At 43.4% G+C, this 25,868-nt stretch overlaps 16 protein-coding genes across 16 annotated transcripts; 6 read left to right on the forward strand and 10 right to left on the reverse strand.

The window, feature by feature from the left end:
* Positions 1–52: 52 nt before the first annotated feature.
* On the reverse strand, positions 53–1,239 carry KL911_001978 (uncharacterized protein; the record flags this gene model as incomplete). The annotated part of the gene is made up of 2 exons (XM_043196995.1): positions 53–187; positions 511–1,239. 2 exons carry the CDS (start codon positions 1,237–1,239, stop codon positions 53–55), a joined length of 864 nt encoding a protein of 287 aa, XP_043054983.1.
* Positions 1,240–1,315: 76 nt separating this feature from the next.
* Positions 1,316–2,785, forward strand: KL911_001979 (uncharacterized protein; the record flags this gene model as incomplete). Its single annotated transcript, XM_043196996.1, has 1 exon — positions 1,316–2,785. One exon carries the CDS (start codon positions 1,316–1,318, stop codon positions 2,783–2,785), a length of 1,470 nt encoding a protein of 489 aa, XP_043054984.1.
* Positions 2,786–2,856: 71 nt separating this feature from the next.
* KL911_001980 (uncharacterized protein) lies at positions 2,857–4,518 on the reverse strand (the record flags this gene model as incomplete). Its single annotated transcript, XM_043196998.1, has 1 exon — positions 2,857–4,518. The coding sequence occupies one exon, from the start codon at positions 4,516–4,518 to the stop codon at positions 2,857–2,859; it is 1,662 nt and encodes a 553-aa protein (XP_043054985.1).
* Positions 4,519–4,736: 218 nt separating this feature from the next.
* Positions 4,737–6,404, reverse strand: KL911_001981 (uncharacterized protein; the record flags this gene model as incomplete). The annotated part of the gene is made up of 1 exon (XM_043196999.1): positions 4,737–6,404. One exon carries the CDS (start codon positions 6,402–6,404, stop codon positions 4,737–4,739), a length of 1,668 nt encoding a protein of 555 aa, XP_043054986.1.
* Positions 6,405–7,373: 969 nt separating this feature from the next.
* Positions 7,374–8,171, forward strand: KL911_001982 (uncharacterized protein; the record flags this gene model as incomplete). Its single annotated transcript, XM_043197000.1, has 1 exon — positions 7,374–8,171. One exon carries the CDS (start codon positions 7,374–7,376, stop codon positions 8,169–8,171), a length of 798 nt encoding a protein of 265 aa, XP_043054987.1.
* A 295-nt stretch (positions 8,172–8,466) lies between these two features.
* On the forward strand, positions 8,467–10,281 carry KL911_001983 (uncharacterized protein; the record flags this gene model as incomplete). Its single annotated transcript, XM_043197001.1, has 1 exon — positions 8,467–10,281. The coding sequence occupies one exon, from the start codon at positions 8,467–8,469 to the stop codon at positions 10,279–10,281; it is 1,815 nt and encodes a 604-aa protein (XP_043054988.1).
* Positions 10,282–10,325: 44 nt separating this feature from the next.
* Positions 10,326–10,670, reverse strand: KL911_001984 (uncharacterized protein; the record flags this gene model as incomplete). The annotated part of the gene is made up of 1 exon (XM_043197002.1): positions 10,326–10,670. The coding sequence occupies one exon, from the start codon at positions 10,668–10,670 to the stop codon at positions 10,326–10,328; it is 345 nt and encodes a 114-aa protein (XP_043054989.1).
* A 123-nt stretch (positions 10,671–10,793) lies between these two features.
* KL911_001985 (uncharacterized protein) lies at positions 10,794–14,441 on the forward strand (the record flags this gene model as incomplete). Its single annotated transcript, XM_043197003.1, has 1 exon — positions 10,794–14,441. One exon carries the CDS (start codon positions 10,794–10,796, stop codon positions 14,439–14,441), a length of 3,648 nt encoding a protein of 1,215 aa, XP_043054990.1.
* A 19-nt stretch (positions 14,442–14,460) lies between these two features.
* KL911_001986 (uncharacterized protein) lies at positions 14,461–15,409 on the reverse strand (the record flags this gene model as incomplete). The annotated part of the gene is made up of 2 exons (XM_043197004.1): positions 14,461–14,487; positions 14,585–15,409. 2 exons carry the CDS (start codon positions 15,407–15,409, stop codon positions 14,461–14,463), a joined length of 852 nt encoding a protein of 283 aa, XP_043054991.1.
* A 533-nt stretch (positions 15,410–15,942) lies between these two features.
* Positions 15,943–17,253, reverse strand: KL911_001987 (uncharacterized protein; the record flags this gene model as incomplete). Its single annotated transcript, XM_043197005.1, has 1 exon — positions 15,943–17,253. One exon carries the CDS (start codon positions 17,251–17,253, stop codon positions 15,943–15,945), a length of 1,311 nt encoding a protein of 436 aa, XP_043054992.1.
* A 169-nt stretch (positions 17,254–17,422) lies between these two features.
* KL911_001988 (uncharacterized protein) lies at positions 17,423–19,768 on the reverse strand (the record flags this gene model as incomplete). Its single annotated transcript, XM_043197006.1, has 1 exon — positions 17,423–19,768. The coding sequence occupies one exon, from the start codon at positions 19,766–19,768 to the stop codon at positions 17,423–17,425; it is 2,346 nt and encodes a 781-aa protein (XP_043054993.1).
* Positions 19,769–20,018: 250 nt separating this feature from the next.
* KL911_001989 (uncharacterized protein) lies at positions 20,019–21,038 on the reverse strand (the record flags this gene model as incomplete). The annotated part of the gene is made up of 1 exon (XM_043197007.1): positions 20,019–21,038. One exon carries the CDS (start codon positions 21,036–21,038, stop codon positions 20,019–20,021), a length of 1,020 nt encoding a protein of 339 aa, XP_043054994.1.
* A 615-nt stretch (positions 21,039–21,653) lies between these two features.
* On the forward strand, positions 21,654–22,658 carry KL911_001990 (uncharacterized protein; the record flags this gene model as incomplete). The annotated part of the gene is made up of 1 exon (XM_043197009.1): positions 21,654–22,658. One exon carries the CDS (start codon positions 21,654–21,656, stop codon positions 22,656–22,658), a length of 1,005 nt encoding a protein of 334 aa, XP_043054995.1.
* Positions 22,659–23,140: 482 nt separating this feature from the next.
* Positions 23,141–23,815, reverse strand: KL911_001991 (uncharacterized protein; the record flags this gene model as incomplete). Its single annotated transcript, XM_043197010.1, has 1 exon — positions 23,141–23,815. The coding sequence occupies one exon, from the start codon at positions 23,813–23,815 to the stop codon at positions 23,141–23,143; it is 675 nt and encodes a 224-aa protein (XP_043054996.1).
* A 304-nt stretch (positions 23,816–24,119) lies between these two features.
* Positions 24,120–25,151, forward strand: KL911_001992 (uncharacterized protein; the record flags this gene model as incomplete). Its single annotated transcript, XM_043197011.1, has 1 exon — positions 24,120–25,151. One exon carries the CDS (start codon positions 24,120–24,122, stop codon positions 25,149–25,151), a length of 1,032 nt encoding a protein of 343 aa, XP_043054997.1.
* A 75-nt stretch (positions 25,152–25,226) lies between these two features.
* KL911_001993 (uncharacterized protein) lies at positions 25,227–25,799 on the reverse strand (the record flags this gene model as incomplete). Its single annotated transcript, XM_043197012.1, has 1 exon — positions 25,227–25,799. One exon carries the CDS (start codon positions 25,797–25,799, stop codon positions 25,227–25,229), a length of 573 nt encoding a protein of 190 aa, XP_043054998.1.
* Between the last annotated feature and the right edge of the window lie 69 nt (positions 25,800–25,868).

Below are 25,868 nucleotides of genomic sequence, written 5' to 3' on the forward strand. Positions count from 1 at the left end.
TGACCACCAGTAATTCCATAGACACTCTAATCCCAACCGTAACTGAGAATGGTCAGCCACTGGCCGAACTTGGAGTCTCCAGTACAACAGTGGTAGAATGAAATACCGCGGCTCGAACAATGGAGTCGGGGCGACAGTGAGAGCCACACAAATCACGAATGTGATGAATAGTACCGTCGAGTTGTTTCTGGTGAAAAGTTTGTATACGGTATAGGCAGAATAGTGATAAACGGGTAGAAGCAAGAATCTGGAGTACCAGGTTCTTAAAATAATCCTTCTCATGATATAAAATGTATAATGTCTGTTATCCGCGAGAATGAATGGATGCAAAAAAGTGAAGTTCTGCACAATGTAGAACATGATGAAAATCCAAAAGCTATTGAGTACCAAGTACTTTCTGCTGAGCAGCGTATCAAAGTAACCTCTAATAAATGTCGGACTGAGCCACAACGGGGCGGAAAAGCTGGTAATGAACGTAAAGCAGTAAAACATCTGACTTAGATGAGGAACAATAACATGGTTCTCCTTGTCGCCCATAGTTATACCTCCGTTACTGATAACAAAATTTATGAATGCGATGAGAACCATTGCGTAAGGAGTAACTATCCTCCAGTTAGCAAACGCCTTTCGGACAAAGACACCCATATCGTATTGCAAAATATTGCGATAGTTATCCTTTGCCAGCTTGTCCACGATAACGGCTAGTGCAAATGCTAGCCAGACTATGTTAGTTTGTCGGAACAATAGACTGATCGAGCCGATTAAACAGGACGTTGCGGCTGACGTCAAGGTGGGTTTCCAACAGGCTGTGACAACATATGACTGGACGACGAGGAGCGTAGACCAAATGTCGGTATAAAACAGAGAGTAATAAATTGTCAGCAATGGAGAGGAAAATAGAGACAGAGCTGAAAGACCAGGGTTGTGATATTTCTTGACGACGAGTGTGGTAATGATAAGGAGCACACCACCAACAAAATTGAGCAATCTTAAGTTAGCAATCGAGAGCTCCAATCCCGTGAGTCTGAGCCACCAAACTGCCAGATAATATAGACCCGGGGGCGTGGTGATCTTCGGATCCCATGAATCAAAGTTTCCATTCCAATACTCCTTTACTTGATTCACATGAAAGATCTCATCGATGAAAGTATAATTGACCAATTCATTTGCCTGGTCAAAGTATGGTTTGAAAATAGACACACCTATTGCTGCTAAAGCAACCTCAGGGACAATGTTCATTTGAATTGAGATCTATTTTTTTTTAAGCTTTTTCGAATTAAACAAAAATACTTGACGTAATGGCATTAAACATACAATGCTGTTAATCCTGTCCTTCATCATCCTGAGCGTTGTTGGATATCCTGAGCTGCAATCTAATGAAACCGCGGCGGTGCGGGCGATTGCTATGAGAACACAGAGGGATGTGATGAGAAATAACAGTATGTTGGACACTGCTGTTTACGGCATCGACCTCAACAAAATTGTTTTCGATCAATTTGGATACAATTCCTCATCGGTTCCTGTTTTCCAAGATATCCTATACACTGGAGTACAAGCTCTGGTTTTAGACCTTTACTACAACGAAGATCTGGAAGACTGGGGCCTGTGCGATCTGAGCCTGAATCAAACAAATTTGGGTTGCCAAGACCCAAACACTTTCAATATTTCAACTGTGGTGACATCAATAAATACCGTCTTGGAGAACACAAATACTGGAGTCAACAAGAACATATTCTTCTTGCTGTTGAATCTCTTTTCAACCTTCAATAAGGAGTCGAGGTTCCGCACAGGAATTGGGGTACTGTCATCCCCACTAGCAGGTCTCTTATACGCCAGCAGTCCAAGTCGCTTGGAAGAGCAAGATACTATCAACCTCAATAACTTTCTCTTTGGGGACAAATACAGAGTCATACCAGTGATCTTGTCCAATAATCTTTATGTCAACACTTCTTACAAACTAGACCCTGATCTTGATACGCTTTATAAAGCAAACACAAGTATTCCCATCACGTATACTGCAAACGACAATTTGATATGTTCGGAACCAAAATCGTTTCAATTTGCATACGACTCTCCAGCGAACCCGTACGATACCAAGTCATTCCACGATACCCTTGTCTGTGGTTATTCCCCTATTATCAGTCAGAGCACCCAAGATTTATCTCAGATATCAAGTTTGTTACCGTACAGTTTGTGGTCTTGGGATGCATTCCAACCAAATCTGACAATATCGTCGTCGCTGAAAAGAAAGAACGATTCCTCCAAAGCTAAGAAAGACACTTATTTGAACAGATGTGGCATAGTTACTCCCACAGGATGGAAGGCTACATCGTGCCATTTAAAGTTTCAAGTGGCATGCGCGGACCGCTCGGACTCTACGAAATTCCAGCTCACTTCTGAGAAATTCACCTATTTTGAAGCCGGTGCGGCATGCTTACAATTAGGTGGAGATTATGTTTTCACCGTTCCTTCTTCACCCTTGGAACAGCGCACCCTCATTAATCTTTTAGAGGGTAAAGAAGCAGCTTGGATTGACATGAACTCGCTCTCTAGCTCAAATTGCTGGGTCAATGGAGGACCAAATGCTGTCTGTCCATACCAACCTCTTGTTTCCAAGACCATCTTCAATGAGATGATGACTATTGCATGTGTGGTAGCTGTCATTATTTTTTTGCTTATTCTCATTGTTCATATGGACAGACTACTAGTGCATCGCAATAGAAGCCATTGGCGTCGACTGCTCAAACAGAAGCTGAAAAACGAATTCGAAGGGATTCCCTCGTGAATTTTTAGTGCTAATTGTGGCTACCTTATTATACAATCGAGATGTTGCGGCAGCTGGTGATAATCGACCGTTCATCTTATAATGTCGAAACCGCTATCAACCCCTTCTTCCAACTCGATGAGCTCGCTGCCAAAAAGCCCGCTATCATATTCGCCATTTGTCAGGTCATATTTTGAGTTCCAAATGGAATAGATACGGACAGACTGGTCGCTAATTGCAGTACAAATTGACTTCGAGTCATGGGAAGAAACTGCGCTCAATACCCGAATGTTAGATGTCGATGCCAGCTTGACTTGCAACTTCATTGATGGATACGAATAAACAGATATTAAAACAGGCTTTTCTGTATTATCACCAAATCCAAAGGTTGCAAGTATCTCCTTCCTCGATTTGGACCAAATCAAAGACGTAACTTGTCCCTTGGTCTGGATTTTGTCAAGTAAGGTGCCGGTGTTTGTGTGCCAGAATCGGATGTTCCTATCTTTGGATCCTCCCCCGGTTGCAAGTAAATGTGGCATCCATGGGCAATATGCGATGGCTTTGACAGCGGCTTGGTGAGGGAGACATGACTTTAGTATCGGTTTGTGCAGATTGCTGATATCCCAGATGGTGCAACAATTGTCGTTTCCGCCAATGGTCACTTGTTGCCTGTCCGGACTTACGTCGATACCACATATCTGTTGTTCATTGCATTTGAAAGAGCACCCTACTGTGAGTCGATATTGAGGTGAATTCTGCCCATTATCTACCTCAACCAACTCGTATAATGTGACTTCTCCTAGATCGTCCCCTGCAAAAAATGAACTTGTTTCTTTGATCCAGCAGATACAGCAAATGCCTGTGCTGGGTCTAAGAATTGATGTTGTATTGATCGTCCTTGCATTTTCAGAGTATATGATAACTCGTCCCGTTTTTGTTCCAACAGCCAATATGTCATCGTAACTATATGAAACGCATGAAATTACCTCTTCTATTGTCTGCAGTGGTGTTGTTCCAGTTTTGTTGCTCCATGTGTAAACCACAGTTCCCAAACCTACGGCGATCCGATCACTTTTTCTGCCCCAAGAAACTACATTGGCATAGAAATCGTTCCTGAGGCCCGGAGCATCCAAAACCTTGAATTTGACTTCTGTTTTAATTTTCTCTTTTGACGTGTTGCTCAAGCTGGGAGGGCTTGCTATCGTGCTACCGCCTATATCTGATTGGGGTGGCTGTTTATTCTCGATCATGTCCCCAACGGGTTTCTTTCTTAAATTGGACACTCTGGACGGTCTGAAATTCAGAATCCGCGACTTGATACGAAATCCCAAAGCTTTCGCAACACTTACTTTATGTAAATTGGCGTCCTCTTTTTGAAATGGTTCTGACTCTGATGCGTCGTTAACAGAGAGGTCGTCAAATCGCCTTGCAATATCATCTTCAGACAAGTTACCAGTTTGTCTTGTGGACGACTCTTGGTTGGATCTCAGTAGAAAGTTATCATCGCGAATCAGAAACGGGTTGTCGAAGAACCCATTTTCACCTGTTATTGGACTTGTTATCTCATTTTGCTTGTTGTGGAATCCCGAGGATTTGGTTATAATGCTTCGATAATACCCTTGATTTCCATTATCTTCTAGGGTTGAAATGAATCTGTCGGTAATGTTGTCGTAGTTTAGGTCATTTCTGGATGTATAGTTGTGGTTCCTGAAAGATTTTTGAGAGCCATACTTGCCCGTCTGTTTTAAGCTCATAATCGGGCGGTCGATGAGATAATGATGATAGGGGAGAAATAAAGCAACTGGGAAAGCGGCGAACAGCAAAGCGTAGTGGTTTATCTATAGAAATACGTTAGTTTTATGTAAAGATGTCACCTAGCGTTAGCGTTAACTGAATTAATTTTAGCGAGCGCATCAGAAAAAGGCAGTGCAACAAAAACCGTTTTGCCGAAAGAGGAATTCTTGTGGGGGGACTAGATACTGAAGCTTTCCGCATGGAAATTGAAACCGCAATTATTAGCCCAAAGTTGCACTTTGTTCACAAGACCAATAGGACCTGCACCAACAACCCATGTAGATTCGTCCAATTCACCTCCTCTTTCTTGGAATCGCTGCTGTCTATTTTTTATGAATTGCTCATTGAGGAAAAGCTCGTCCTGGGCATCCGAGCCCAATATATGGCCGTCGCTCTTTTGATAGTGTAATTTCTGGCCTTCATTTTCAATTGTAATCTCATTGCAACACACCGACTGCCCGTTGTGTATGTCTATCAAGGGGCCAATACACGAAGAGCCAGTGCACCAATTATAGTAATGGATGCCCAATCTTGGTCGTCCAAATTCAATCCGACAAGCTAAACCTTTGAGAATCCAGTAATCTGCCAAGTCGTCGTAGATACCAGAAGAAGATGAGTAAGGCAAGCTGAAGGAGTCGCGTTGTTGGAGAGAATCCGCAGGGAAGTCAAGAATTCCTGAATACAGCGAGGAGCTTTTAGGGACGATTGGTTCGGGGTTCCTGCACTTACCATCCAGATCCAAATCAACATTTTCGAACCTATCTTCATCCTCAGCCGAGTACCCAGACTTGAGTAGCTCAGCGTGATGGCGAAGAGGGATGTATCCAGCCCTGCTTTTCTGGGCTGAACTTTCATGAGCAAGAGCATCAATTTCGTTTGCCATCGCCTGATAGCTTACTTTGGATTGCATTAGAGGTGACTTTTCATGGTATTGCGGAAAGTATTTTCCATTGAGCACTTGTTCCTGGTTTGAGAGCTCAATCTGCCTGTTGAGACGATGAAGCTCCCTTATGGCTCTTTTGAAACTGTTGATCTCCTGTTGACTGTAGGACCCAGTGATGAAAATGTCGATGCAGTCGTCGTTCACTAATATATTCTGAAAGTAATCTAAGACCTTAAGGTCTTCGTGATCCCTGAGAACCCAGATGATCTTCACGGTGGCCCCGTTGTAGCTTAGTGTTCTCAGAATTGGGAGAGCAAAACTAATTGCAGATCCTCCAACAACTATCAAACATTTTTTGACTTTAGTATGGAAAAGGAGCGAGCGTGGATTAGCGTTTTTCATTGGCTTCAGGAAGCTCAAATGAGGTAGATATGCTCCTGTGATGAGATACTTCTTTTCGGATGACAAATCAAAACGTCCTTTTCTGACAATCATCTTCTGGCTTTCGTCAAATGGAAGAGTTGCAATTGTGAAAGGATGTTGAACTGGCATAAAAATGTGTCGCCAGATTTGTTTCAAATAATTAGACTCATCGAACTCGTTCATTCTCAAATGACAACCCGGAATTATTGACTTTACTGCCAGTGCTGATCCCGGAAAGCTCACGAGTAACAGGTTTGCAGAAAGCTGGGTCACCTCAATCGAGGAAACTTTGGAAATTCGAAATTTGAAGTACATTTGGTACACCAAGATTGCAACATTGATTGTCGTCAGATATGGAATAGGTGGTCTAACATGAACGTACAGCAGTAGTACCGCTGCCCAAGTGCAAATGTAATGAAATGCAAAAAACACGTTGTAGAGCTTCCGCCTCACTTTTGGAAGCGAGGTCACCAAAATCAGTATGAAACTAATAAGTGCGTAGATGCCATAAAGGTTGTCACGTTTCCGAATTTTGATCATAGTGTTGCGTTGCCAAAAAATCCAGATATACAGGATCGTGTGTATTATGCTTTGGAGAATAACCAAGCGAGAAAGCCATTTATGTATTGGGAGCAAGGTGAGATATAACGTATCTGGTAAAGGCGAGGGGCGAAGAGTTAGAAACAGGACTGTGGGTAGACAGTATGTTGCCACACGTCCTACTCTAGCAGCCAAAAATTGAATGTCGGAGTAAAGTTCGAGTGTCGATAGAACACCAAGAACAACTGTCCAAAACAGAATGGTTTTTATCACTTCCAGATGGAGTGTGAAGTAATTGTTTCTGAAACGGAGTATCTTGATTCGGCGAGCAACACTTCTGTAAATTTTCCATGTAATGGGTTTTGCTATTCGATTCCAGTAAGGAATCAGCAGAACAAGGATCATGGTAACGGCAAACGTGATATAACCATACTTGACTGTAATTTTCAATCTCAGCGCTTTGGTTTTCCCCGTCTGATCTTCGGGAAGGAGCCGAGGCATCCAATCCCAGGACATATATGCAATTGTTAATGAGGATTATCAAATAATACAGAAAAAGTATCTAGCTGTTCCAAAGTTGATCGAGATGTTATAAGGAAGGAAATTTATCTAATCGATCTTTAGTAATCATGGCATCCTTGCACTGCCTTCCATGAGGCTGAACAGTTTTCTTAAATTTAGCACAGCTGTTTTAGTCACGTGCGTTTTATAAGGTCTTTCAGACTCCTTGGACCGCAAATTTATTTCACCAGTGCTAAAATGGCAGAACTTTACTGAGAGAGCCCCCTCGCACCAAGTAAGTAGGCCCTGCGAATGTTTTTTTCTCCCCCGTGACGCCCGCGCGGTAACTAGGCGACGAGCCCCCGTGCAAGCCCCGAAGCTGCCCTAGTGGTGAATTTTTCATCTTTGAAAAAATTTTTAAAAAACCAGACCTGTATCTACAGCTAGTTTAACCTATACCTGTTCAAGATGGCTGACTTTTCTCTCACTCAGGAGGATCTGCAATTGTTGATTGCTGCCAACGCCCACTTGGGTTCTAAGAACACCAACGTTCACAACACCTCATACATCTACAAGACCAGACCAGATGGTGTTAACATCATCAACATTAACAAGACCTGGGAGAAGATTGTTCTCGCTGCAAGAATCATCGCTGCTATTCCAAACCCAGCCGATGTTGTTGCCGTTTCTTCTAGAATCTACGGCCAAAGAGCTGTCCTCAAGTTTGCTTCCCACACCGGGGCCACCGCCATTGCTGGTAGATTCACCCCAGGTTCCTTCACCAACTACATCACCAGATCGTTCAAAGAGCCAAGATTAATCATTGTGACAGATCCAAGAACCGATGCCCAGGCCATCAAGGAGTCCTCCTACGTTAACATCCCAGTCATCGCTTTGGTTGACTGTGATTCTCCAGCAGAGTACATCGATGTTGCTATCCCATGCAACAATAAGGGTAAGCATTCCACGGGTCTGATCTGGTGGTTGCTCGCCAGAGAGGTCTTGAGACTCAGAGGTACTCTCATCAATAGAGAAGAGCCATGGGCTGTTATGCCAGACTTGTACTTTTACAGAGACCCTGAAGAACCAACATACGAGCCTTCTGCCGCTGATGAGCTTGCTGACGAGCTTGCTGAGGCTGCTGCAGAAACGGGAGAGGCTGAGTGGACTGCTGAGCCAACCAACGCTGACTGGGCTCAATCCTCCTCTGCTGCTGACTGGGCTGCTGAGGGAGCTGAGCAGACCGAGAACTCTGAATCGTGGTAATTAAGATATGTCTCTATCTGTTAGCAAAAAGTTAAGTCAAGTAATACATACATTGGTTAACTTGCGTCGATCACCGACGGTGCATAGTAAAAATCCATTTTATTATTTTTGAACTGATTGATTGTCTTAGTTTATCTTATTACTCTGATATAGCCTCAAGTTGGTTCTCGAGAGCGTCCTTATCAAACTCCTGCTAGTGCTGTTCTTGTTGACGCTGGCTTTTGTCCTGTTATATCAAGTTGTCGTTGAATTCGTGACTAGTCCTGTCTTGTTGCCCAAAGAGCAGCACTAGCTCATGCAAAAGTCTATTGTCTCCTTTTTTTGGCCCACGGATTTGCTGAATCCTGTGTCTGACCACAATCTGGTTGTCGTTGGATACAAGCTCAATAGCCAAATAGTGGTGATTGACTATATTGAGTATTCAAACTTTAAAAAGCTCAACTTAAAAATCGAGAAAAACAACCTCTGTCTAGAGATTATCGGCATAGTCAACTTCCATCATTTGAACTATAGAAACTTCAAGTTTGATGATCGCACAAATAAGCCTGTCATGGAATCGCATGAGAACCTCATTCTTTTCAAGCCTCCCCTATCCAAAAAACTAGAATATTACTCCATTAACCCAATCTCCGTGGATATTTTCTGGACTGTGACGCCACAGGATGTGCTCCCTTGTTCTAGAACAGCACCTAACAAATTGGGCTTGCATTTTGGTACTCCATCGAAAACCAGAGACCTCGAAGATGTCATGAAATTCATCAATCTCACAGAGTATACAAGATACAAACTTTTACAATCCCACAAAACTAAAACTTCACTGTATACAGACACCATCGGTCATTGTATCAACTGGATTGGCTCCTTTGTGCTCCTTTTGTATTGTGCAGCTTTTCGACCTTTTTGCAAAATACTAATCAGCGTTTTAAGCTATCCGCTATGGTTCAATCCAGAAACCAAGACATATGTCACTCCATCAACTTGCAGCTTTGTACTTCACCAGCTCACCTTCAGAGCAAAGCAGTTTCACCACCTTCCTATACAATTTCAAAGGCTGCGAAACTCCAATTATGAAACCGAGAAGTTGTTAATAAAAGGGACTAGATTCTCTCCCAGTGAGTACATCAAATTCTACAATTCACTTTGGCTGATACTGGATGACTTGCTGATGGGTATTATAGTGTCAAATTTGTTGTCCAAATATCACAACCTATTGGTTCAGGGAACGAATGCACTGATCTTGAAATTTGAAGACTCGCTACTATACCTAGTCAAATGGCTCATGAATTTCCCTGGTGGCTTTAAGCTGAACAATGAACTTGCCGAATTCTTCGGAGAGCTCTTCATGTGGGTGCTGGACTTCTGGAATGAATATGTACTCCGAACAATCTTGAACAATTCGTCCACTATCATTCGAGCTATTACATTGCTAGTCAACTTTGGCGGACTTAGCATGCTCATTGCTTCCATTATGGACCTGCTAGATTTAATGAGTTTGCACTTGCGCTGTTTCTATTTTGCCTCAACTCGTGTGTTCAATTGGCAATGGCATATCATACAGTCTCTTTTTAGACTATTCTACGGGAAAAAGTACAATATTTTGAGGAATAGAATTGACTCGCATAACTATGAGTTTGACCAGTTGCTTTTCGGTATCATTATATTCACCCTTTTGGTCTACTTGTTGCCTACAGTGGTTGCGTTTTATTTGAACTTTGCAGTCAGTCGGCTTCTCACTCTCTTCCTTCATACTGCTCTGGAATTTGTTCTGGTCACGCTTAACCATCTACCAATAGTGGTTCTTCTTCTCAAAGCCAAACATAAAGAAAGACTGCCCGGAGGTGTTATTTTCGAGTGCCGAACTACAGTCAATGACACACACTATTTCCAGCTAATGGCCCGACCCCTGAGCTTGAAGGAAATCATCTATAGCCACATCAGGTCGATGATGATCTTCAATCTCAACAATCTCCAAGAGTTACAGCGCGATGGCTCCAAAGCTAACATTCAAGATGTCGTTAATCAATGGAACCATGTATCACTGGTCGGAGTACTTAAAAACATTGCATTGGGGAACTTCATACACAGCTTCGATTATAAAAGACTGTTTTAATGTATAAAGATAGGTAGCTTAATCGGTTAGCATTATGTACAGATTTACTTCCGCTTCTTCGTTGGAGCTTCCACTGGAGCCTTCAGCTTCTTTGGAGCGCCTTTTCCTCTCTTCCTCAACATTGTCACTCTTCTCTGTCTGTAATCTTCGTCTTCGTTGACGAGTCTAAAATCGTCCACCCGCCAGAGTTTGAAAATCTGGAACACGGTTGGGAAATCGGCAGGGCCGTAGTAGTTCGATATTATCTGACCTTTCAGTGGCTTTCTCAAAATTTGAGCTTCTGTTCTCAAACGTTCGGGATTGTATGTGGTTCTAAATATATCGCATTGCAATTTTGTTAACTCCTTTAGCTTTGCCAGTTTTGGCGGGTTGAATAGTCGACTCGCCATGTTCGAGAGAAGCACTGGCACCACGATTTTATTTTTCCAATTTTCAGCGGTCTATTTATTAGCACCGCCGCCTTGTGGCTTGTGTAAAATGTATCAGACTAAATCAATTTGGATCCTTCATCAATGAGCCATGCGCACTTGTTTAGTGAGCTGACAGCAATCACAAACAATTTGGATCTATTCATTCCACTAGGTGTTTTGTATCTGTATGGACGGCCTCCAATGCCGTCCAAAGGTCTAGAGGCCCCCGATGGCTGGAGCTGGCTGGAGCTGCCGTATCAAGGCGATCTGGAATTGCGGCCAGGTACAGGAATGAGCACAATTATGCACGACCTGCGCTATTTGAACTCTCGGGGCCATGTAAGGATGACATACAAGCCACTTAAAAGCGAAGTTTCAGTTATAAGACTCTACGTGCTGACTCAGGATGTCAACGGTTCGCAAGTGGTGCAGAAATTCAGATCTCTATACGCTCGTGGGGGCCGTGCAGACAGTTGGCATGCAAAAACGTACAAGGCTGTCATGCTAAACTTGATTAAAGTTTTAGATTACGATGAAGAGGCCTGGAGTCTTGCGACGGATTTCCAGCTGCTCAAGTACCTTAAAAGCCATAGCATTCTTCTGTTTCCCTTGATGAGCCAATTCAGAGCGTACAACTTATCAAACATAGGGAAGATGTGCTTGGACGAGCCCTTTGAACATCATCTGAAAAGGATGATAAATCGTTCGTCGTATATGAGATGTCGAGAAGAACCCAAGAAAGAAACAATCGAGGACCGACTCATCAGAATATACAGTCAAGTCAATTCACCTAATTTCGATTTAGAAGAACTGGATCCCGTGTCCAGAGAGACCATCAGTGAAATCTTGAATGGGAAGATTCCTGGGATGAAAAGTGACCTATATAATTATCAGAGACGGAGTCTTGCCAAGATGTACGAAAAGGAAGTCTCGATCAAATCGGTTCCCGTTCCCAATTTGATCGTACTTTCTCGAGGCAGCAAATCCTTTTATTTGGACATCCAAACACTGAACTTCATGGAAAATGCAACATGCTACCATACCCCTAGAGGAGGGATATTGGCGGAAGATATGGGTTTAGGAAAGACATGTATATGCTTAGCCCTTGTATGCCTTTCCAAGTACCAAATATCTGAAATTCCCCGGGAGAATCGCACGAGAGCCAGTCATAAACATATGCTGTCCCTTTTGGATATATGTGCCAAACACATCAACGAGCACTCTATAGAGTGGAAGCAGTTTTATCACGAGCTACCTCGTGCTTGCGTCCAGAAGTTAGAAGCCAACTTGGGATGCTTCGAGATATCGCAATTCAAAGTTCCCAACTATGTTACAAGAACGAGTCGAGATGTTGTCACTGAGACTAGAAAGCTCTTTGTGACATCCTCGTCATTGATCGTCGTTCCCGATAATTTATTCCATCAATGGAAAATCGAGATTCGAAAACATGTACAAGAGAACTACTTGAAAATACTGGAATTACAAGGACAGGCTGAGCTTCCTCAAAGCGTGGCTGAGCTTATCAGTAATGACATTGTTCTCATATCTCTAAACTACTTCTCAAGACAGTCTGAAAAACCAGACTCAATTTTAAGGTCAATATACTGGAAGAGGCTGATCATTGACGAAGGACATTCCATGAATTCCAGGTCCACACGAGCTGTGCTGCTAGCCAAGCAGCTGGCTGTCGAGCGCAAGTGGACTATCACAGGAACACCTACCCTTGGACTCACTAATCTACACGTGGAAGAAACAGAAGAGGACTATACAATCAAACGCAAATTCAACGCTAGAGACGATTTGGTGAAACTAGGTACTGTCGTGTCCAATTACCTAAAAGTTGAGCCTTGGAGTACAAACCCGAAGCTGTGGCTCAATAATGTAGTCAAACCTTTCGAAAATAACAGCTTGAACGGAGACCACCAGCTAATGCAAATACTGCAAAATTTGCTTGTGAGGCATTCTGTGAAAGATGTGGAATTTGACATCAAGCTCCCAAAACTAACGCACCAGCCGGTGTTTCTCAAGCCCTCGTTTTTTGATAAGTTGTCCATCAATTTATTCATAGCAGTTCTTGCGACAAACGCGGTTACCTCTGAGAGAACGGACAGGGACTACATGTTTCACCCGTCAAATAAAAGCATTTTGAGAAGACTGATAAATAACCTTCAAAAAGCCACTTTCTACTGGACGGGCTTTTCTATTCAGGACATTGAAAATCTGCTTAGCATTTGCAACTACGCATTGAATACTATCAAAAATAGGTATTCCAAAGAAGATGTCAAGCTGCTGCAGAGCTCTATCTATACGGCCAAAGTTGCGCTGAGTAACTCTCGATGGAGAACTAATTGCAGTGTTCACGAAATGAGCTATTTCGTTTCCAATTTGCCGTTGATGTTCCACAAAAACATGTCAGTTGCGAATTACGAGTACGAAGTAGACGATTTCCACAACCCAATAGGCGTTTATGGGTATCCGCAACTGCATTCTGTTCAGAAACTATTTTACAAAAACCGGCTCGTGAAAGAGAGTTTTCTGTTTGAAAGAATACTGGAGGAAAGCTCTAAAGAGTTCTGGGTCAAATATTGGAGATCCAACGATTCCAAGGAAAGTTGGAAGCGTGGACCATCAAGAGTTTCCAACCAGGACAGTATTGACTTGGACAGTGTTCGGCTAATAAACCACGAACCGAAGTGGAAAAACGAGTTTGACCCTGCAAAGGAAGAACTCGAGATAACTGCCAAACCCCAGAAGCGGACCACGAGACATCATTTTGAGTCTTTGAACCAGTCGCCACGAAAGAAGATCAAGTACATTCCTGAGGGTTGCAACACCCCTAGAACTCCAGAACCTTTGATACCGGAAGGAAACTTTGCGTCGCATCTGCGCCATGCTCGAATTTTGGGTACTGCATCTGTTAAGTTGTCGTATCTTACATCACGACTACTCGAGAACCAAACCTTAGGAATCAAATCGATCGTGTTTTACGAGTTCGAAAATAGCGCCTATTATCTCACTGAACTGCTTGACCTGTTGGGCATGAACTACCTCATGTACTCGACATATGTCAAGATAGCGGAGAGATCTAATAACTTGACAAAATTCGATCTGTGGGACACCTCCGTCAGTGGTGGTATTGTTCTGGTGATGGATGTGAAATTGGCATCACATGGATTGACAATCATATCTGCAACCAATGTATTTTTCATCAATCCAATCTGGAATAAAACAGTTGAAGCACAGGCAATCAAAAGATCTCACAGAATTGGACAAACCAGGGAGGTGTACGTCGAAACTCTGATATTAGACAATACAATCGAGAAGGAAATGTACTTGAAAAGAAGCCAGACAAAAGCGGACGAAACCAAAGAATTGATTGACAATACAGGAATGCAGGAATACATTATGCGTTTCGAGTTTCTTAAATTATTTGAGGACTTTCATGCGGAATACGAGCCAATTCGCTCTCCAACTCGTTATAAAATGGATCTGGGTGTGCAAAAGGATGATTATGATGACGGCTTGAAGCTGTTCGGTGTTGAGAGCACGATCCAAAATGGGATGAGGACCTGGAAGCTTCCTCTCTTCACCGAACAGAGTTTGGCACGTACCACAGAAAATGAGTCCAAAGTCAAAGACGAGCCAATTGATATCTTCAAGACAGACTTTGAAATGCAAAAAGAAAACGCTTCTTCCTGTAAGCTCCTGCAAAAGCTTAAAGGTCAACGAAAAACTGTCCGTTTTGGCTAATCATATAGAGAACGTAAGATTAGTGATCCGTCGATGGAGCCACTAACTAATTTGTCATTAACCGCATCCACATCCAGCACCGCCCCCAGATGTCCATCAAGCCGACTTTTTAATCTCCGGCTGGCGAAGTCCCACACGTACACATGAGCATCATTGGATCCACTAATGATGTATTCTTTGCCGTCAGATTTCTTGATTGATTTCAAACGTATCAAATAATCTTCTGCAGAAGCTTTAGATCCGTCAAAAACGTACGGCCGTGCCCGAAGTCCCTTTGTAAACAACCTCGAGTCGTAATATTTAATCGTGTTATCGACAGACTTGGAGACAAGGTAGGACTCGTCTGGAGACAACACAAGCGAGGTCACATTATTCGTCTGATTGCATTCTTCCCAGCAGAATGTGCCCCTTTTGCGTGCGTCGTAGCAGAACACTGTTGGCTCAATTCCTGCAAAATAGAACCTCTGGTCCCTCGCATCTATGGTAGCTGTAAGAACAGGATATTTGTGTTGGATGGTGTCAATTTCAAATCTCGACCGTGAGTCCCACAACTTCACTGATCCGTCATCTGAGCATGTCACAAGTATGTCGTTTTCCGAATTGGATATTTCATTGATACACATCTTATGGTGAAACGTCTTGATTTTCTTGTTTTTAGTGATATCAAGCACAGTTGCTGTCGAGTCAGCAGAAGCGACAAATACATGGTTTTCGTTGAGGTGAGACCATTTTATCGAGGTGATGGCTGACTTGGTTATAGTAGCCACATTGTAATCGTAGGGCAGCTCTTCCCTGATCAGCTCTGGCGAATCTGGGATCTTCCAAACTATCAAATTTCGATCCACTCCCCCAGAAGCCACGAGAGTCCCATCTTCATTAAATCTATTCGCAAGCACGGCGCCTTTGTGCCCAGTCAAGCGCAACACATAGGGGACGCCAATGCCGTTCTGGTGCACTACCAAAGACATTCGACTAGAACTAATTATTTTTCACCTGCAAAAAATAATTATCGACGCGACGATCTCCCCCGGATTTCGTTAGGTAGCCCTGTGTCTGGCCCCGGTGATGGCGGTATTAATTTTTCATTGGGCAATTGTCAGAGCCTTGCCATTAATTTATCGATTCAGAATCATGCTTTCCAGAAACGTCGCTTTTGCTTCCAGAACCAACAGATTGGCTCTTGCCAGACTCTACTCGGAGGGTTCCACAGGCTCTACCCGCAGTGATGGTTCCTCTGACGCTTTTACCGTAAGCATAGCAACACTCGCCTACTTTTTTACTAACTTCAATTAGAAACGGGAAAAGGCCCAAGAGGACTACTATATCAAGAAGCACCAGGCTGAGCAAATTGCTAAGCTCAGAGAACAATTGGCCAAGCAGAAGGAGCAACTCGACAACCTTGAGTCGTCGATGAAGAAAGACTAAGCCAAACAATTATTCCAACAGATTTATCTAGTACGTAACGTTATGAATACTTATTCTACACAGTATTAGTAGAACATTAGTTCAATTTAGGTCTCTTGACATTGTCAAGCGAGGCCTCCTCTTCGTCGACTGGACCTGGGCCATCATTGGCTTGAATTATTGGAGTCGAGATGTCAGCATGGAAGTCCTTGATTATCGAGTCCACATCGTCAATTGTGAGCGGTCTCACGTCTCCAAGCTTCTTGATCTTAGTGGTAACCTCCTTGACCTGGGCGTCCGACAGATTGAGGTTCAACTGTTCGACTCTGCTCTTGATAGCGTTCCATCCGGTCAATCTGTTGGCGAAATGGATGTAACGGGACAGACCAAAGTCAGATGGGTTGAGAATCTCATAGGTCGAAGGGTTGGCCAAGATGGCTTTGGCATGGATACCGGCTTTGTGGGTGAACGCGCAGAAACCGGTGATCGGGTTGTTGAACGGAATATTCACTTGCACAGCCTCAGCCACCAGATTCTCCAGGTCTCTCAATTTGTGCAGCTTGTACTTGGACATGACGTACTCCCGATCTGCAGCAATCATCCTGGCCATCAGACCACCTAATGGCGTGATACCGTTTCTCTCTCCAATGCCAAGAACAGAAACGTCGATGAGTTTTGCGCCTGCTTCCAAAGCCGTGTAGGCGTTGGCGATGGCACAGCCGGTGTCGTTGTGGAAATGGCATTCAATGTCACATGACACGACAGACTTCAGAGTCTTGACCAGCTCATACACCTGTCTTGGATTGGCACAGCCGACAGTGTCAGCAATACCAACTCTGTTCACACCGATCTTGTCAACAGTCTTGTAGATGTTGAGCAGGTCGACAATATCAGATCTGAATGAGTCCTCGGAGGAAAATCTGATCTCAATACCCTTGGACTTGACAAACTCAATCACTTCAACGGCAGACTTGGTGATGTAAGACATGTCCTTACCGTGAGAATACTGTCTCAGAAACTGAGAGGTTCCAATGACCACATCGACACCATCAACACCGGTCTCGACCGCAACCTTGGCATCGTCCATATGACATCTAATGTGAGTCAGGATCTTGGCCTTGAGCCCAAGTTTACAGATAGCCTCACAGTCGATTCTACTTTGCTCGGAGGCAACAGGAGAAGTCAGTTCGATGTAGTCGACACCAAAGTCATCCAAAGCCTTCGCGATTTCAATCTTTTTTTCCGTACTGAAGAAGGCGTTCGCAAACTGCTCGCCTTCTCTCAAGGTAGACTCGATCAACTGGAAAGATCTAACGTTCGAAAGAAAATCGCTGGGATTTGGTCCATAAGGATTTACCTGAACCTTCTTATGCTGTTCTTCAGAAACTTTTTGGTACTGCTCTGACATGTTAGTCATTAAAAATAGCTTCGGAACATACCTAGTGAGGACATATTGATAATCAATTATGTAGATAAAAAAACCGCCTCTTAAATTACTCAGAGATGAAATTTTATCATGAAAAAAATGACTACACGACCTGCCGAGTATAAATTTCTAAAGCAGGTATAATATGATGCTATGATAAATATTCATATCCCGTGCCTTCGCTGTCTCGTGCAAGATATTGCTCATCGATAAGCACCTCAATAGCTTTCTTGATGTCGGCCACAGTAGGCTTGAATCGATCAATCATCTTGTAAACTTCATTCGTAAGCTGCTCATGCTTGTAATGTTTTCTAGCTTTCATCACCCTCACGATAGAGGCTTTCAAAATACCGTGATGGCGCATCTGAATCTCGGTGTTGGTGTCCTTCTCCTCATTTCTTGAATCTGCTATCTTCACTCCTGATGCAAAATTCACTTTGATACGCTTAGATGTGTACTCCTTCACGATGGTGAAAGTCGTATGAGGCTTTGCAATAGCTTCCTCACCTGGAGGATTCTGTATCAGGAGCTTGTTCTTGACTAGAGGAGTAATGTTAGCTTTGAACACATCCACCGGAGCAGCAGTCGCTTCTAGCAACTCAGCAACGCTCAGCGTATCTGCTTCGTTGAATGGGTACAAAATCGCCATCTGGAAAAGCGTGACAGTGAACAAAAATGGAGGTTTCCCCGGCTTGGAAATGTTTGCTTTCAGCTCGACTTTGGACCGATTCCAAATCCAGCTCAGCTGCCGCCCAGGAAACTTCGACTGATATATAGAAGCGAACTTCTCTTGTGTGTTAATTAGCATTGGTGGCAGCAAAATAGACTCGTTGCTCTTATTGAAAATGGACTGCCAAGCACCAGAGTCCAAAATCCGGGGTTCCAAGTCAGAAACGTAGTCTTTCGGATTAGGCTCCAGCATAATCGTTTCTTTGTACAGCGTGCCAAGGTCCCTCGAAACTCTAATATCGTTGAACATGTTCGTGATTTTGTTTGTGTATTCTTGCGTGTTGGCCGATCTTAGCTTGCCGATGATCAATTCCTCCCTTTCACCATCTTCTGGCGTCATTGTCGAGCCCATTAATCTCTTGGAGAGGAACCTTCTATACCAAACCTCGAAACTTTCTTTATCGTCAATGAATTTGAAAACTGTCATGAGCTCGTCAACAGACATATCCTCAGGTTTCTTCCTAAGCATCTCGTCCGCATATTTAGCAAGAAGATCTGGTGTCTTGGACTTGGACTTGTCTTTAGGGGTGGCAATTGGGTTATAGTTTATGAAGGACTGACATGCGCTATCCAGGGCCTTCACAAATGCCTCGTTGTTTTCGAAAGATTCCTTTACCACATTTTGGAATTTGTGGTAAACTTTAAGAAGGGTTTGAATGTATATCTTTGCGTCCACATCATATGCAAGCCCTTTCTTTGGTTTTGACTTTCCATCTTCTTCCACAGCAGCACTCTGTTCCTTCTGTTGGGCCTCTAGCTGCAACTTGAGCTCTTCAACGGCATTAAGACCCTGCTGTCTGACGTACGCTTGGAATTGCTGCAAAAGTGGATCTATAGTCATTGGCACTCTCTTCAAAAGATGGTGCATTCTTCTGATATCTGAATATCTTTCTTGGTCAAGCAAAGGAGTTAACTCAGAGCGAATGACATCTGCATGATTGGTTATCAAGACTTCATTCAAACAGTCGTTTAGTGGTCTTCTGGTATGATCGTTTAGCTCTTCAAGCCTCTTCAGCTCTTCCTCTATTCTCTGCTCTGCTTTCACAAGGTAATTAACCACTCCGTACTCCTTGATGAAGTTTTGAGATTCCTCAGCGTAAAAATTGTATGTTTCCGTCAAGAAAGATTTCTCAAAATCGTTAATGTAGACAGATAGATTCTGTTTCTTCAAATCGTTCACGTCAAATCCTAAAAGAACAAAAGACTTGATGGCCACACTTAAGTTCCCAATAGATTCGATTTTGTTAAGTCGTTGATCACGAATCTGTTCCATGATCTCGGACATCAAAATGTCTAGATTTGTGTGAAATTTGTAGTCTCTCCAGGAAAGCAAACACAAACTGAGAATGTCGTATATCTCTCTGTGGCCGTCACCCCGTTCTTTGGTAACCCAATATCTATTAATATAGTCGAGGACATCGTTCAGCCGTGTGGATCCAATAAGGTATCTTTCCCAGGTTCTAATGTAGAATTGAAGAAAAGACTCTCCTTCCTTCTGTTTCAAGTTCTCCAGGTAGTGTTTCAAATACACCTTGAGTTTGGCATAGAGTTCTCCGCCAACCAGCCTCACAGAACCATCTCCAGGCCCCCCTCCAACGCTCGACGCAGCAGGTCTTCTAGAAGAGGCAGCAGTACAATAGTCGTAAACTTTGGTGTACGTCTGTGTGTACATGAATGAGTCAAGAGAGGAGTTCTTCTCGTCACCAAGAATCACATGAATAGCGGGCTCGATTTCCTTCCATGTTCGATCCAGAAATGAGTTTGACATATTTTAATGGACGGATATGTAGCGCAAACGTGAGCACAAATCAATCGATATTACAATAGGTCGCTAAGCAGAAAGTTGACAAGGTGGCGTACGTTATTATGGTCACGATAAAGCTACCGTTTTTCACTTGTCCCCTTTGTTGTTTGCCACAAATGTTTTTCCAAGTTGAAAAAAGAACTCGCGTGTAAGGGTAAAAAAATAGCCATACTAAAAAACGTAGCTGCGAACTTTTGATGCGGTATATATTATGCTAAGAAAGTCTTTGGTCATTTCTGTTGACCATTTGCACCACTCTGACGATGCTGATTGTAAACATTATACACCAAACGACCAGGATGATAAAGAGAAATGCGGCTAGAGTTCGTTGGCGACTGCACATCGACGATAGCAAGTTGCGGTTACTCACAACCGGGTGGTTGGCGGTGCACACCCATCGGGAATCATAAAGAGAGTTGAAGCTGAGAGCCAGGTTAGCAGAGGAAAATATCACAAATACCAGCTCGCACATAATCAGTCTCAATTTAGCTTGCGGATCCCTGAGTCCGAGCGGCTGAGATGTGAACTCATCGTAGCTGATATAGAACAGGTACATGATGGCCACGGACTGCACAACAATTGCCATTATTGTACTCGGTTGCTGCGAAACGTGGTCGGTGGTATCTAGGTGGTTATTCAAAACGAATATGCGAGCGGCCAGCCCCAAAGCAACACACGAAAGAAATAGGGTAAAAATTCTGAAAAAAAGCGGGATGTACGAGTTGTATATCAAGATGTCATTCAGTCGAGGCTTCCAGTCTTTCTTGTTCTCGGAAATCCAGTAGCCAGCCTTCGATCTATATTTGGTTTTCTGGTATGGTCCTGAATTGTTTCCATTCATGTCTCTGTCATGGAGTGCGGAATGCGGTGGGCCGTTGTACATGCGCTGTAACTTCTCCTCGCCTCTCCAATCTTGGTCCAATTTGTAGCTATCCAGAATGGACTCGGCGCCTGACTGGTCGAACTGATCCGGAGCATAGGCGTCAATGTTTTTGAAAGTAGAAATAAAACGACTCCAGTAAGTAGGGCTGTAGCAATTCTCATTGGGCTTTGGCTCAAGCGGAATCTGGCCTCGCTCAACACCGTCCAGAACGTACGGCGGAACTGGCTGGATTTTATGTTGGTAGTGTTTAGGGGTTTTCTGAAAGATGTCCGGACCGTTATTTAGACCGCTCGACATAGTGTTTGAGTTTACACCTGATCCAGAGCTAGGGGCGGGGTGATTATCAGTCATAGTGATAACCTTTGGATCGCTCCTCTTGAGGTCCGTCTCTGGCTCAGTAAATCAACCGTTTAGCTTGCCGTTGGAATGTCCTCTCCAACTAAGTTTAAGCACAAATTCTTGAAGTGGAGCCAGGAATTATATAGCCATCCTTACACCGCGACAATGACATTTGTGATGCGCTGAGTTCCATCACGGAAAGTCAATAGCAGATAGAGAAGACGTGCTGACAGATGCCAGCTGCTCAAAGCTCACTGTTTCTATTTGGTGAAAGGTTTGGCAGAAAGTTCAACCGGTTGAATTCGTACTGAAAGCTGTCATTCCATAACTTTAATAAACTTCAGATTTTAAAACGTGCCTGGTCCCTCAACTAAACTCTTAGAGGATTGTCTGAAACTCGTAGCATCATGGCAATCCCACTGGTTCACACGCATCAGTGGACAAGACAAAAAGGACACCTCCATGCTACTCGCCAGGAGGCTCACGATATGCTGACGTTGCAACCACGCTTACATAATCAGACAATTGATGGTAGCAATCTCTAATTATTTATCCACCTCAGAATAGTCAACCAAGTTTATTGAGCTCCGTTACCTATTCGAAAGCTCTCCTGAGGTACCAAGTATCATGACGACATTGATACGTAACACCAGGACGGTATATATTGGAATTCGTTCTTTTAGACCATACCATTCACTAGTGGAACGCATCAGATCGGAGGTTCAAGCTCATCCGATTTATATTGTCTGTTTACCTATCACGACCAAGAAATCATTCTTCTTCTGCCAGTATACTCCTAAGGTTCTCCCTGATGGCAAGGAAGGGCTGGACACAAAACTAGTCAATTGGGCGGCGAAAGCATGGCATAAACTCGAGAGGTCCGAAAACAGATTCAACAAATCAATTGTTTCTGTTATACATCGCCTTCTGAACGAAATACCGTGGATGGAGACGTGCTTCAGATCCATACCGTCGCAAACCAAAATCACTAGATATCTTAAAGATTACCAGAAACCAGACGAGAAGACAGAAAGGACATCGGACCAGGATCGCAAAGTGCATCCAGGACTGGTGACCCAATTAGACATTTCTCCCGAGGAATTAGAGCAAATCCCTTTATACTACCCGTCGTTATTGCTCTCTAGCGAGCAAATCACTAAGGAGCTTCGATCAGAGATCCAAAAAGGTCACGAGTACCATAAAAAGTACTTGTTTGTGAATCTCTTATTGCTGCCGCTAACCATTCCTTTTGCATTGATACCAGTGATACCCAACGTTCCTGGATTTTACCTTGCTTATCGATCGTACTGTCATTTGACGGCATTGAATGGGGTGAAGCATCTACGTTTTTTGTTGGACCTGAAAGGCGGCGAAGAGCATCATCTTCAGATGATTGGTTTACAAGACGCACACGATCTTTTCATTGAGTCCAAAGATGAGAGTACAAGAATCAGTGTGCTTGAACACATAAAGAAGGGAGATTTGAAAGAAAAGCTACTTCTCGATGAAGGCTCTATTACCAACATTTGCAAGGCTTTTGGAATTGAGAAGTTTGAGCCCAATCTGCATGTCGCGTTGTATCAGGAACGCAAAAGGCTGAGCCGGGAAGGCCTTGAGCGCTCTAGAGACTAGATCCGTATAACTAATACTATATATTTATGATCTTTGCACGTGACCGGAGCGGAGGGTTGTTTTAGAAAGTGAGCTTCGAACTTCTGGGAAAAAAAAATATCGAAGCTTGCGGGTTCATTATTCGAGAGCACACGACTACGTCGGCGAGGCTGGTCCACTATAAATATAAAACCTTTCAGCATTAGTTTTTTTATACCAAAAGTTATTATCCCAGGATGAGAGCTAAGTGGAGAAAGAAGAGAGTTAGAAGACTTAAGAGAAAGAGACGGAAGGTCAGAGCTAGATCCAAATAAGTAAATTGGCGGGCGGAGAATGGCAGGAGCAATGGCTGAACCGGTGACCGTCTCGAAGTCGTAATTAAGGTTGTCTCTTCGACCATTCGATATATGTGATTCTCCAGCATCTGGATATGCATTGAAAGTCTTTCCATTGTTTATATTTAGTGTGTCCGTTAATATACTTGAAACTGGATCCAACGTCGACTAGTAACAGCCGAAAAGCCAAGAAAACCAGGGGTCTTGGTCTGGCGACTCGTATTGGGTAAATCGAGATTGAGGTCCATCTGCACGATTTGTAGTCCGCCCCTTAGTCAATTCAGACATATGTCGGTCGACATCTAACGGGGATGCCGTTACTGTCCTCACGTCTTCATTTGGATGACGTCCGAAAATGACTGTGGTAGTCCCCATGCATCTAAAGGAATTCGAGTACTGAAAATCAGACGTCATATCGTCGAGGTCAAAAGAGCTATTTAGGTCTTGGATCCAGCGAAGGGTGGTAGATCCCAAAAGCTGTTCTGGTTGTCCACTATCAAATATTAGGGTGCCGTTTCTAACGCTGTCATTCTCTGGCGCTGTATCTTTTGTTGGTTCAACAATTTGTCTTTTAGCCAAATTTTCTTTCTGATATGGGTGGTTTCCATCCAATGCCAATGAGACATTGTTCTGGCTCGAAGTAGGTCTCCAGCGCACTAATCTGTCCTCCATCATTTCGATCAGCCAGTGAGAGGAAGGGAAAATTCGATTTGATTGTCGACGTATAACTTTTGACCTAAGAGTAGGAATCACCTCGGCAGGATCCAAAGAGTATGGCGGCTTATGCGTGGGGGAATCTTCAATTCTATAGGTACTCCAGAGAGAGCCAGAACTGGGGTCCATAAACTAGTGTGAATATGAAAGGAAGGTAAAATAAATATCCTCTGCCCTTTTTTTCTTAGGGGAGGCGTCGTGCACAACTCACAGCAACACTTTTTCATGGGTTTGGGACAAAACACCTTTCGATTTAAACAGAAGAGGTGATGTTCAATTGATCTATTCAATATAATATTGCAGAGTTTTGGATAATACATATTCTTAGAAAAGTAACAAACGCTATTACATAAAAGCCATTTGACAGCACATTATTTGGCACGCTCTCAAAACTGGAAATTCACTCCTACTGATAAACATACGATAGTTCACAATGGATTTGGATTCGGATATACAGATGGAAGATGCCGTCGAGCAAACACAACCAGAGGCCACAGGAAAGGAAGCGTCACTTTCTCAATTCCCGATAAACACGACCGACCCAACCACCCAGAGAAACATGCTGGATGGCTGGATAGAACAACTGAGCCAATGTAAACCATTGAGTGAAGAGTCTGTCAAACAGCTTTGTGCGATGGCTGTTGAGGTTGTGAAGAGTGAGGAGAACGTTCAACCGGTTCAGGTACCAGTCACCATTTGTGGAGATATTCACGGACAGTTCCATGATTTGATGGAACTGTTTAAGATTGGAGGCCCTTGCCCAGATACAAACTACTTGTTTATGGGGGACTATGTTGATAGAGGGTATTACTCAGTTGAGACGGTCAGCTATTTGGTGGCTATGAAAGTTAGGTACCCAAGAAGAATTACTATTCTTAGAGGAAATCACGAGTCGAGGCAAATTACACAGGTTTATGGATTTTATGACGAATGCTTTAGAAAATATGGTTCCGCTAATGTTTGGAAGATGTTCACCGACCTATTCGATTATTTCCCGATCACCGCATTGGTTGACAACTCCATTTTCTGTTTACACGGTGGCTTGTCGCCAATGATCGAGTCGATCGATCAGGTCAGGGAACTCAACAGAATTCAAGAGGTTCCGCACGAGGGACCTATGTGCGATCTGTTGTGGTCTGACCCTGACGATAGAGGAGGATGGGGAATTTCTCCTAGAGGTGCTGGTTTCACTTTTGGTCAGGACATATCCGAACAATTCAACCACACGAACGGGCTTTCGCTTATTGCTAGAGCTCATCAACTGGTGATGGAAGGTTACAGCTGGTCACATCAGGATTTGGTGGTTACCATATTTTCTGCACCAAACTACTGCTATAGATGTGGAAACCAGGCTGCAATTATGGAAGTTGACGAAAACCACAACAGAGACTTTTTGCAATACGATCCATCCGTTCGCCCTGGTGAGCCTACCGTGACCAGAAAAACTCCAGACTATTTCCTATGACGTGCTCTAACCATTACAGTTACTAAATTGGTTTATTTGTATCACCAACATTCATTATCATATTTCATTACGTGATTATTTCACAATTTGGAAGCTCCATGGAATAGTCAGGTGTACGGTTTTGTCGTCGTCTATGAATTTGGACACGGCATTGTAAGAGCCTCTTGCCAGTAGTCCGCTTGGAGCTTCAACCTCGTCAAACACCTTTTCGTAATAAGGTTTGTCAACTGTACATGGAGCAAATGATCCGAGTGGCTCATCCAGCTTGTCCACCGTGATTCCTGTCTTCTTAACAGCTTGAAGGTACCTTAAACCCGTGATAATCTCACCCTGAATCCGAAACTTGATCACCAGCTGGTAAATGCTTTTTTCCTTGATTTTGAAAGAGACCTTTGGATCTTTAACGTCCTCCAGCTCGACAACGACAGGAGGCTCGCCTCTAATATTGAGAGTCATCGAGAGAATCACCACTGTTCTCTTATCGCCTTCCTTGACAGGTAACAACTCTCCTGTATTCAGGCCAAGCGACCGCTTCCACTTGTTGAGCGACTCATCATTAGCGTCCAACTGCGCATACTCTTGGAGAGACTTTTTCTGGCCAACTTTGAAGCCAGGAATCTCTTCAGGAACCAATTCAGTGTCTGACATGTTTTATAAATAAAACAATATTTGGAGAAGTTTGGCAGATTCCTGTAGATCTAAAAATTCTGGACGTTT

Source organism: Ogataea haglerorum (assembly GCF_019207285.1).
Source record: "Ogataea haglerorum isolate 81-453-3 chromosome Unknown 81-453-3_NODE_5_length_632335_cov_97.011461, whole genome shotgun sequence".
Taxonomy (NCBI): domain Eukaryota; kingdom Fungi; phylum Ascomycota; class Pichiomycetes; order Pichiales; family Pichiaceae; genus Ogataea; species Ogataea haglerorum.